At 44.0% G+C, this 12330-nt stretch overlaps 1 protein-coding gene across 1 annotated transcript in view; it reads right to left on the reverse strand.

The window, feature by feature from the left end:
* The window catches only part of LOC120981454 (polypeptide N-acetylgalactosaminyltransferase 16-like), a 93050-nt gene extending 84691 nt beyond the window's left edge, over positions 1-8359 (reverse strand). The window contains exon 1 of the mRNA XM_040410994.1: positions 7992-8359. Coding sequence (XP_040266928.1) covers positions 7992-8174 — 183 coding nt within the window. The 5' untranslated portion in view covers positions 8175-8359. The remainder of the gene's footprint in view (positions 1-7991) is intronic.
* Between the last annotated feature and the right edge of the window lie 3971 nt (positions 8360-12330).

Genomic DNA, 12330 nt, shown 5'->3' on the forward strand with positions numbered 1-12330 from the left:
TAGCCCCCTTAGGGACTAGAACCCTTGTCCTATTCACCCTGACAGATCTCTATCAGGGTAAAAAGGATCTCACACTGTCCCTGATGCTCTGTGCTTTGTGCACACAGCAGCATGGAGCTGAACATGGCAGCCAGGGCTTCAATAGCGTCCTGGCTGCCATGGTAACCGATCGGAGCCCCAGGATTACACTGCTGGGGCTCCGATCGGAGGAGGAGGGGACCCTGTGGCCACTGCCACCAATGATTAATACTGGGGGGCTTGGGTGGGGGGGGGGGCGCACTGCGCCACCAATGAAGATAAATCTCTCATTTATTCATATACAGGAGGCGGGAGCTGGCTTCAGAATCACATAGCCGGCTCCCGACCTCTATAAACTGTAGCTGCAATCCGCGGCACCTGAGGGGTTAACTACCGCAGATCGCAGCTATCGCTCATAGAGGTCGGGAGCCGGCTATGTGATTCTGCAGCCAGCTCCCGCCTCCTGTTCAATTTGAATGAATGAGTAAGTTAACATCATTGGTGGCGCAGCGGCCACAGCCCCGCCCCTCCTCTTCCCATCTGTCTACTCATTGGTGGCAGCGGCAGCAGCAGCACAGGGGGAGGAGACACTGCTTCCTTCTCCCCTGTGCTGCTGAGGGAACACAGAGCGCCGAGAGCAGCGCGATCCTTGTTCCCCATACGTTATCGGAATAGATGCCGATACCGAAAACGGTCAAAATCCTAAATATCGGCAAAACCGATAATCGGTCGATCCCTAAAGGCTACACTCACACTTGCGTTGTTAATTCCGGTATTGAGATCCGGCAGAGGAGCTCACTACCGGAAATAAACAAATCCATTTTGATTCTGCAAATCTAGATGCATCCGTTCCGTTAGAATGCAGTTTGTGTGAAATCAAAACCGAAAAAAAACAGATCACTAAATACATTGAAAGTAAATGGGTGACGGATACGTTTTTTTAGGCTCCTTATAAAAAAAGGGTCACCATTGACTTACGTTGTTTTCAGCCCCAGATCCGTTTTTTTCCCTGTTTTTATGAACGGACATAAAACTGCAGCTTGCAGTGGTTTTGTGACCGGTCACAAAGCAGAATGCTGACGGAACAGAAGACATCCTGAACGGATCTCTTTCCATTCAGAATGCATGAGGACTAAACAAAACCATTTTTTCCCGGTTTTGAGACCTTCTGCCGGATCTCAATACCGGACAACAACAACGCAAGTGTGAAAGTAGCCTAAGCCAGTTTTTCGTTACACCCGTTTTGATAAATCTCATAATCCCACTAAATTCTAAATTGTGATCCATATACGGCTTCCTTTATGCACACACTTTTTTTTCCCGGTACATAATGTATTTTTTACAAGCTTTTTTTTGTGTCTTTATGTACATGAAAATTTACCCAATATCGCAATGAGATATTATGTTTTTTTTTCATCTTTGAGGAAACTTCTCTAAGGCTCAGTTCACACCTGAGCGTTCTGAAAGGAGCGCTCTGTATGCGCGATTGTACGGGCGTTTACAATCGCGCATACAGAGACAAGCGTACACACAGTGTCGCGCGTTCCCGAAAGTCTATGTACGGGAACGCGCGACAAGCGCCCAAAAAAACGCTCATGTACTTGTTTGAGCGTCGGGCGTTTTACAGCGCGATCGTACGCGCTGTAAAACGCCCAGGTGAGAACCATTCCCATAGGGAAGCATTGGTTTCTCCTTGTTGAGCGTTTTACAGCGCGTAGGAACGCGCTGTAAAACGCTCAGGTCTGAACTGAGGGTAAGGGCTCATGTGCACGGCCATAAGTGTTCTGTGGTCTGCAAATCGCAGATCCGCAAAATATAGATACCGGCCGTGTGCATGCCTCCATTTTATTTTTTTACTCCTGCAGAAACGTCCTATCCATGTCCACAAACCGGACAACAATAGGACATGTTTTATCTTTTTTGCAGGGCCACGGAAAGGACTTATGGATGCGGACAGCACATATCTTTTGCGGCCCCGTTGAGTTGATGGATGCACATCCAATCCGAAAAAAATGCGTATCGGATGCAAAACTACGGCCGTGTGCATGAGCCCTAAATAGCAGGGGAAAAAATTTAATAAATCACTTGCATGAGAATATTGGAAGACACTGCATACAATAAGTAGGTATAAAGCCCCAGCCTCAATGAAGATTGAGTGTGCAAGAACGTTCATCTTTACACGTCTTGAGACTGTTTACACTAGCACGTCCATGCAGCAGCCTTTCATGGACCTTAATGCGTCGTGTCCATACAAATGCATGTGGTCCCCATGATTTACAATGTGGACACTATAAGATGGAGCACTTGTAGTGTCAGTGTAGTCAGTATTGCCCTTTAAATTATAATATTACGCACATTTAACTGCAAATCAATGAAATTCCAGGAACGCTCCCTTCCATGTCCATATACCCATAGGCTCTTGTCAACGTAGAGCATCAATAAATTAATCAAACCTCATGGCCCTTTCTAGGCAACAATATATAGCGGTATATTTTCTACTTAGTGCACACACAGGTCACAGGATCCATTGTACTTCACAGACAGAAGCCATTTATCTGTAGACATTTTAGATGTCAAAAGAGTAGGCTTACAAGACGTGTGACCATAGATTCGTGCAAGGATCTAGAGATTTTTTTCGTATTTCATGTTTCCATAGGACTTGATGGGCGAGTAGCTATTCCAAAAAATTTCAGAGGTCACCCAGAATCTTGAAAGAACCTTAACAATTCAGGTTAATTGGAATTCGGGTTCCCAAGTCTATGTCTGGTTTCAGCAACAAAGTCCGCACCAGATTCCATAAAAAGCCAGAAGCCGTACAATCACATTTCTGGAATACTGGCTGCCATGGATACCGGAACACATAATATCAGCATGTACACACACGGATGAAACACTATCCACCGCCACACATCTCCAGAGTGACCCAGCCTGCCACCTGTATCAATGGGGAGAGGATACAATGCCCAAGGATCGGTATAAAGCATTCACTACACACGTGGTATCCAAGTCACAAAAAAGGTCTTCAAAATACCAAGATATAAGATAGATGTGATCAAAAGACTTACTATAGCCTTATAGAGAAATCCACCCAAAACTATCTTCTCCTACAGTGAGGAACAGAAGTATTTGAACACCTTGCAATTTTGCAAGTTCTCCCACTTAGAGATCATGGAGGGGTCTGAAATTCACATTTTAGGTGCATTCCCACTCTGAGACAGAATAAAAAAATAAAAAATTAAAATAAAATAAAAAACAGGAAATCACATTGTATGATTTTTAAAGAATGTATTTGTCTTGCACTGCTGAACATAAGTATTTGAACACCTAAGAAACAGCAAGAATTCTGGCTCTCAAAGACCTGTTACTGTGCCTTTAAAAAGTCCACCTCTACTCCACTCATTAATCTAACTTAGTAGCACCTGCCTGAGCTCTTTAAAGACACCTGTCCACCCCACAGTCAGTCAGACGCCAGGTACTACCATGGGCAAGACCTAAGAGCTGTCAAAAGACACCAGAGACAAAATTGTGGACCTCCACAAGGCTGGAAAGGGCTACGGGGCAATTCCAAAGCAGCTTGGTGAAAATAGATCAACTGTTGGAGAACTTGTTAGAAAATGGAAGAGGCTGAAGACGACTGTCAGTCTCCCTCGGACTGGGGCTCCATGCAAGATCTCACCGCGTGGGGTATCACTGGTGATAAGAAAGGTGAGGAATCAGCCCAGAACTAAAAGAGAGGAGCTGGTCAATGACATGAAGAGATCTGGGACCACAGTTTCAAAGGTCTCTGTTGGTAGAACACTACGCCGTCATGGTTTCAAATCATGCATTGCATGGAAGGTTCCCCTGCTAAAGTCATAGAAACATAGAATGTGTCGGCAGATAAGAACCATTTGGCCCATCCAGTCTGCCCAATATACTAAATACTATGGATAGCCCCTGGCCCTATCTTATATGAAGGATGGCCTTATGCCTATCCCATGCATGCTTAAACTCCTCCACTGTATTTGCAGCTACCACTTCTGCAGGAAGGCTATTCCATGCACCCACTACTCTCTCAGTAAAGTAATACTTCCTGATATTACTTTTAAACCTTTGCCCCTCTAATTTAAAACTATGTCCTCTTGTAGCAGTTTTTCTTCTTTTAAATATTCTCTCCTCTTTTACCTTGTTGATTCCCTTTATGTATTTAAAAGTTTCTATCATATCCCCTCTGTCTCTTCTTTCTTCCAAGCTATACATGTTAAGGTCCTTTAATCTTTCCTGGCAAGTTTTATCCTGCAATCCATGTACCAGTTTAGTAGCTCTTCTCTGAACTCTCTCCAAAGTATCAATATCCTTCTGGAGGTATGGTCTCCAGTACTGAGCACAATACTCCAAATGAGGTCTCACTAGTGCTCTGTAGAGCGGCATGAGCACCTCCCTCTTTCTACTGGTAATTCCTCACATGTCCAGGCCTGTCTAAAGTTTGCCAATGACCATCTGGATGATCCAGAGGAGGCATGGAAAAAAGTCATGTGGCCAGATGAGACCAAAGTAGAACTTTTTGGTCTAAACTTCTTCATGTTTGGAGGAAAAAGAAGGATGAGTTGCATCCCAAGAACACCATCCCTACTGTGAAGCATGGGGGTGGTAACATCATGCTTTGGGGGGTGCTTTTCTGCGAAGGGGACAGGACGACTGCACTGTATTAAGGAGATGATGAATGGGGCCATTTATTGTGAGATTTTGAGCAACAACCTCCTTCCCTCAGTCAGAGCATTGTAGATGGGTCATGGCTGGGTCTTCCAACATGACAACGACCAGAAGCACAAAGCCAGGATAACCAAGGAGTGGCTCCGTAAGAAGCATATAAAGGTTCTGGAGTGGCCTAGCCAGTCTCCAGACCTAAATCCAATAGAACATCTTTGGAGGGAGCTGCAACTCTGTGTTGCTCAGCGACAGCCCCGAAACCTGACAGATCTAGAGGAGATCTGTGTGGAGGAGTGGGACAAAATCCCTGCTGCAGTGTGTGCAAACCTGGTCAAGAACTACAGGAAACGTTTGACCTCTGTAATTGCAAACAAAGGCTTCTGTACCAAATATTACCACAGATTTTCTCAGGTGTTCAAATACTTATGTTCAGCAGTGCAAGACAAATAAATTCTTTAAAAATCATACAATGTGATTTCCTGAATTTCTTTTTTCAATTCTGTCTCAGAGTGGGAATGCACCTACAATGTGAATTTCAGACCCCTCCGTCATTTCTAATTGGGAGAACTTGCAAAATCGCAGGGCGTTCAAATACTTCTGTTCCTGACTGTATGTACTGTAGACTTGCCACAAAACACTGGTGGAGGACTACAAGCTCAGACTATACCGCACACAACGATTGCTAACCTCCGGCACTCCAGCTGTGGTGAAACTACGACTCCCAGCATGCTCCATTCATTTCTATGGAGTTCTGAGAACAGCCAAGCAACTGTACATCTTGGGAGTTATAATATTACCACAACTGGAGTGCCGGAGGTTAGCCATAGGATCATGCACACGATTGTTGGGTGTTATGCGGATCGCAAACTGCGAATCCGCAAAACATGGCTACTGGCCATGTGCATTCCGTATTTTGCAGAATGGAACAGCCAGCCCCTAATAGAACAGTCCTATACTTGTTCATATTGCGGACAATAATAGGACATGTTCTATTTTTTTGCAGAACGGACATGGAATGCAGACTGACCTGGCCCTCTCCTGGATCAAATCATACCTCACAGACTGGACGTTTAATGTCTCCCACTTTCACACCACCTCCTCGTCTCATTCCCTCTCTGTCCTAGGACCCCTGCTCTTCTCTATCGACACTTTCGGCCTGGGACATCTCATAGAGTCCCATGGCTTTCAGTATCACTTTTATGCTGACGACACACAAATCTACCTCTCTGGCCCTGACATCACCACCTTATTATCCAGAATGTCTATCTGCTATATCATCCTTCTTCTCCTCTCGCTTTCTAACACTTAAACATGGATAAAACAGAATTTATCCTCTTTCCACCAACTTGCTCAACCCCCCCAACAGACCTATCTATCACGATCAATGGCTGCACACTCTCCCCGGTCAACCAAGTCTGCTGCCTTGGAGTGACCTTGGATTCTGCCCTCTCCTTCCGACCGCACATCCAAGCCCTTTCCACCACCTGCCGCCTCCAACTCAAAAACATCTCCCGCATCCGTGCTTTCCTCAACTTTGAATCTGCGACAATGCTTGTACATGCCCTCATCATCTCCCACCTAGACTACTGCAACACTCTCCTCTGTGGCCTTCCATTTAGCACTCTTGCACCTCTCCAATCTATCCTCAACTCTGCTGCCCGACTAATCCACCTCTCACCCTGTTACTCCTCTGCCTCTCCCCTCTTCCAATCCCTTTACTGGCTCCCCATTGCCCAACGAATTCAGTTAAAAATACTAACAAATACATACAAGGCCGTCCACAATCTGTCCCCTCCCTACATCTCTGAGCTACTTCCCCGTTATATCCCCACACGCACTCTCCGATCCTCACAAGACCTCCTTCTCTCCTCTCCTCTTATCGCCTCTTCCCACAATCGCCTCCAAGATTTCTCCTGTGCATCTCCCATACTCTGGAACTCGTTACCCCAACATATCAGACTCTCACCTACAGTGAAATCCTTCAAAAGAAACCTGAAAACCCACCTCTGCAGACAAGCCTACAACCAGTGACCCTGCTACCTCTATACCGCCATGACCAGCTTCACCCTCACCTATTGTGTCCTTCTCCCATACCATGTAGATTGTAAGCCTTCACGGGCAGGGCCCTCTCTCCTTCTGTACCAGTTTGTAACTCGTCTTGTTTATGATTAGTGCAATTGTCTGTATTATGTATGTATATCCCTTATCATATGTACAACGCCATGGAATGAATGACGCATTAATAATAATAAATAATAATAATAAGTGATTAAAAATTTTTGTGAATGGTTCCGCATACAGGACACAAAAAGAAAATATACGTTATTGTTCACGAGCCCTACCAGTGATGCCATGTGAGTGCTGGTCAGAGATTTCCAGCCCTTGCTATAAGTTTGGAACAAACTCAAAGGAAAGGGGCAGAAGTCCAAGAGCAGTGACAAAGGGTTTCAGGCACACCGCCCTTTTTTATTTTTAATATTATCCCAAGCAAGTCCGTATGCGGAACCATTCACTTCAATGGGTCCGCAAAAAAAAACCCGGAAATGACGTGTGCATTCCGTTTCCGTATGTCCGCACATCTGTTCCTCAAAAAAATAGAACATGTCCTAGTCTTCTTCGTGTGCATGAGCCCTAATGTATAAGTAGGCAACCATGTTACAGTCTGGTTGATCTACTCCTGGATACACTTGTTGTGACAAAAAGCCGAATAAACCGAATCATGACAGTTCTATACTGGACATCATTTGGTTTTGAATCTGTAGTTCTCCGGCTGTTGCGGCACTACAACTCCAGATGTGCTTTGGCTGTGGGACACATTGGGAGTTGTAGACCTTCAAGGCTGCAGGTGGACATAATCATTTTTCTATGGCGATACTTACAGGTCATCAGAATAAAACTGGTCGATGGATTGATCATGGGCACAGAGCCGACCTGAGGGCTCAATACTGGTCCTAACGTATATGGAAAACGACTAACGCCAGATTAATAGGCGACATGGCTGTCAGGGCGGGTGGAGTAAGGACAACAAGTTTCAGGGATAGGGAGTCGTAACTCCAGGTGCCTGAAGTTACTCTGGAGAGGGGATTGTGTACCAGGTATGAATAGCGGTAATTACCACCAATATCAAATAAAGGTATCACTGCTATAATAACACAAAAGAATTGGCCAGATATGAAAGATGAGGCAGAAAACCTCAGCGTGATGGGCATAGCTGGTCCGTCCTTCTCCAGGGACCAGTCGCCCTCCCCGATGATGGGCATACATGATAAGGTGCTGATACTTACAGCCCCAGGGCTGGTCCTGTCCTCTCGGTGCCCCTCCTGCCTGGCCGCTGCCCGGATTCTGCTGCCCGGTGATCTGCTGGAGGTTGCAGGATGGGGTTTGTTGTCCTGCCATAGGTAGTAGAAGGTGCCCAGGATCCAGGCTACAGTCAGGATGGCGATGGCATTAGCCCTGATCCTTCTCATGCTTACTGCAGGCAGGATGATAGAGAGATTGGTATGAATGGGGGAGGTGAGAGGCTGCCAGCTCCTTCACATTCTGGCCCAGCCTGTGGTGGATGGACCCCCAGTGATGATGATGATGTCGCCCTCCTCCTCCTCTCCTGCTGCTGCCTCCAGTCTCCCCCTGTAGCCCTCTGTCTGTCTCTCTATCTCCCTCCCTTCCCTCTGCTCTCACTCAGCTGTTTGTTTTAGCTCAGTTCTGCAGAGAGAGGACGTCCTCCTCAGGGTCCTAATGTCCACCCTGCATGTCAAATGTAACTGTGCCTCCCCACGCCCCCCAGGCAATGCAAAATCACCACTGTCCGATGAATTCATTAGACATTTGATAGGATTGCATAGCAGTAAGAGGCGCTTCATTAGCAAAACTTTTAGCGAACCTGAAGAAAGCTAATTTTACAAAATTTACACCTGGAACAACATAGAAGATATAGGGGGAGCCTTAGTTGCCCATAGCAACCAATCAGATTCCACCTTTCATTTTCCAAAGGAGTTCTGAAAAATGAAAGCAGTGATCTGATTGGTTACTATTGGCAACTAAACCAGTTTTCCTTTACACCAGTTTTAATAAATCTCATAATAATTTTCATCTCTGTGTCTTTTTTCCAACTGGTGTAAAGGAAAACTGGTTTAGTTGCCCATAGCAACCAATCAGATTCTACCTTTCATTTTCCAAAGAAGCTCTGAAAAATGAAAGCTGAAATCGAATTGGTTGCTATGGGCAACTAAGCAAGTTTTCCTTTACACCAGTTTGATAAATCTCCCCCATAATACTTTTCATCTGTGTGTCTCTTTTTTAGGCTATATGCACATGACCGTGCCGTTTTTTGCGGTCCGCAAATTGCGGATCCGCAAAAAACGGAAGCCGCCCGTGTGCCTTCCGCAATTTGCGGAACGGAATGGGCGGCCCATTGTAGAAAATGCCTATTCTTGTCCGCAAAACGAACAAGAATAGGACATGTTATATTTTTTTAGCGGGGCCGCGGAACGGAGCCACGGATGCGGACAGCACACGGAGTGCTGTCCGCATCTTTTGCGGTCCCATTGAAGTGAATGGGTCCGCATCCGAGACGCAAAAACTGCAGCTTGGATGCGGACCAGAACTACGGCCTTAAGCACATTGGGGGAGATTAACCCCTTCACTACCGAGCCACTTTTCACCTTAATGCCTCATGCACATGACCGTTCCGTATTTTGCGGTCCGCGGATCCGCAAAAAACAGAAGCCATCCGTGTGCCTTCCACAATTTGCGGAACGGGCGGCCCATTGTAGAAATGCCTATTATTGTCCGCAAAACGGACATGAATAGGTTATGCTATATTTTTTTTGCGGGGCCACGGAACGGAGCAACGGATGCGGACAGCACATATGGTTTTTGGAAGGCAGATTTTGCTGGACTGGTTTTTTGACACCATGTCCCATTTGAAGACCCCCTGATGCACCCCTAGATTAGAAACTCCAAAAAAATACCCCATTTTGGAAACTACGGGATAAGATGGCAGTTTTCTTCGTATTATTTTAGGGTACATATGATTTTTGGTTGCTCTATATTACATATTACAGGCAAGGTAACATAAATAGCTTTATTTTTTGTTATTTACAGTGTTTATCTGACAAGTTAGATCATGGGGTATTTTTATAGAGCAGGTTGTTACGGACGCGACAATACCAAACATGACAACTTTTTTGGTTGTTTGTTTCAATTTTACATAATATAGCATTTTTGAAAAAATGATTTTTTTAGTGTCTCCATATTCTGAAAGCCATAGTTTTTTTTAAAATTTTGGGCGACTGTCTTATATAGGGGCTCATTTTTTTCAGTATGAGATGACGCTTTGATTGGTACTATTTTAGGGTGCATATGACTTTTTGATCGCTTGGTATTACACTTTTTGTGATGTAAGGTGACAAAAAATGGCTTTTTTGACCCAAATTTTTTTTATGCTGTTCACCTGAGTGATTAGGTCATGTGATTTTTTTAAAGATCAGGTTGTTACGGATGCGGCAATACCTAATATGTCTACTTTTTTTTTTATTAATTCCACTTTAGCACAATAATAGCAGTTTTGAAGCAAACAAAAAATCATGTTTTAGTGTCTCCATAGTCTGAGAGCCATAGTTTTTCTTGTTTTTTTGAGCGATTGTCTTAGGTAGGGTATCATTTTTGCAGCATGAGATGATGGTTTGATTGGCACTATTTTGGGGTGCATATGACTTTTTGATTGCTTGCTATTATACTTTTTGTGATGTAAGGTGACAAAATGGAATTTTTTTTTTTACACCGTTTTTTTTTTTACGTTGTTCACCTGAGGGGTTAAATCATGTGATATTTTTATAGAGCAGGTCGTTATGGACGTGGCAATACCTAATATGTATACTTTTTTAAATTTATTTAAGTTTTATACACTAATATTTGTGAAACGAAAAAAAATCATGTTTTAGTGTCTCCATAGTCTGAGAGCTATATATATTTTTTTTTTTGGGCGATTGTCTTAGGTAGGGGCTCATTTTTTGTGGGATGTGGCGACAATTAGATTGATACTATTTTGGGGGGCATAGGCCTTTTTGATCGCTTGGTGTTGCACTTTTAGTAATGTAAAAATTTGTTTAGCGCAGTTTTTATTACAGTTTTTTGACGATGATATTTTTATAGAGCCAGTCGATACGGATGCGGCAATACCTAATATGTCTACTTTTCTTTTTTTTCCTATTTTTTACAATTATTTTTCACAATAATTTTTTACTTTATCATAAAAACTTTATTTTTTTCATTTTTTTTTTTTTACTTTTTTTTTGTCCCACTCTGGAACTTCAACTTTTGGTGGTCTGATCCCCTTTACAATGCATTACAATACTTCTGTTTTGTAATGCATTGGCTGTAAGTGTATTACACACTGTAATACACTTATAGCTTGGTTCCTGTGAGATTCAGGGGGCTGGATCTCACAGGCTCTCCCGGAAGGCAGCCACGATGCCTAAGAAAGGCATTGGGCTGCCTTCCCTGCCATGGGGTCCCCGTCACAGTAGCGTGGGGACCCCATGGACACTGGCAGCCACGAGGATATCGAACGTGCCACGGTCAGCGCTGACCGCGGCCAAGCAAGGGTTAATGTGCCGGCATTGGTGATTTCACCAATGCCGGCCCATACAGCAGCTCCTGCACCTACCCGTTCAGCGCGCCGTACCTGTACTGCGCTGGGGTTCCTGTCCCGCATTTCTGCGCCGTTCATGTACGGCGCTGGTATCCTAAAGGTTAATTAAACTGGTGTAAAGTAGAACTAGATTAGTTCCCCATAGCAGCCAGTCAGAGTCCGCCTTTCATTTTCCAAAAAAGCTATTAAATATGAAAGGTAGAATTTGATTGGTTGTTATGGGCAAGTAAGACAGTTTTCCTTTATATCAGTTTTGATAAATCTCCCCCATAATAATTTTCATCTGTGTGGTTTTTTTTTTTCAAACTGGTGCAAAGGAAAACTGGTTTAATTGCCCGTAGCAACCAATCAGTTCATACCTTTTGAAGAGTGCTTTTCCCCATAGATTTCAATGGGGTTGCTAACATAAGCAGAAAATCTGCAGAAAAAAAACACATTAAAAAAAACCAATAAATAGTGCGTTTTTATGTGCGTTTGGTGCAGGTTTCATGCATATTTTCTACACATAAACATGCGCCATGTGCAGCCACCCTTAGGCCTCACATTTACGTTGTTCACTGGCATGTGCTGTCCGTGGATGATTTGCTTTGTAGGAGAATTTGCAAAGTTATGTGGCATCAATAGCATGTCAATTTAGGGCTCTTTCACACGAGCGGATCCTGTGCGGGTAATCTGCTGCGTGAAAGAGAGCCAAGCCCCGTTCCGAACAGCAGAGACATGGAGCATTAACATGATTGATAATGCTCCGTGCCTCTCTGTGATCTTTTTACTACAAAATCACTAAAACAGGAGGGTAGCGAGGAAGCATTGAAAAACTATAAGGAAAAAATAAATGTAAAAAACTAATAAAGGCAGCAAAACTAGAGACCGATTAATTGCCAAAGAGACCAAAACTAACCCTAAAATGTTCTTCAATTATATAAATGGTAAGTATAAATCTGAAGGTGTCGGCCCTTTACAGAGTGATAAGG

This window comes from Bufo bufo, chromosome 11, assembly GCF_905171765.1.
Source record: "Bufo bufo chromosome 11, aBufBuf1.1, whole genome shotgun sequence".
NCBI classification, from domain to species: domain Eukaryota; kingdom Metazoa; phylum Chordata; class Amphibia; order Anura; family Bufonidae; genus Bufo; species Bufo bufo.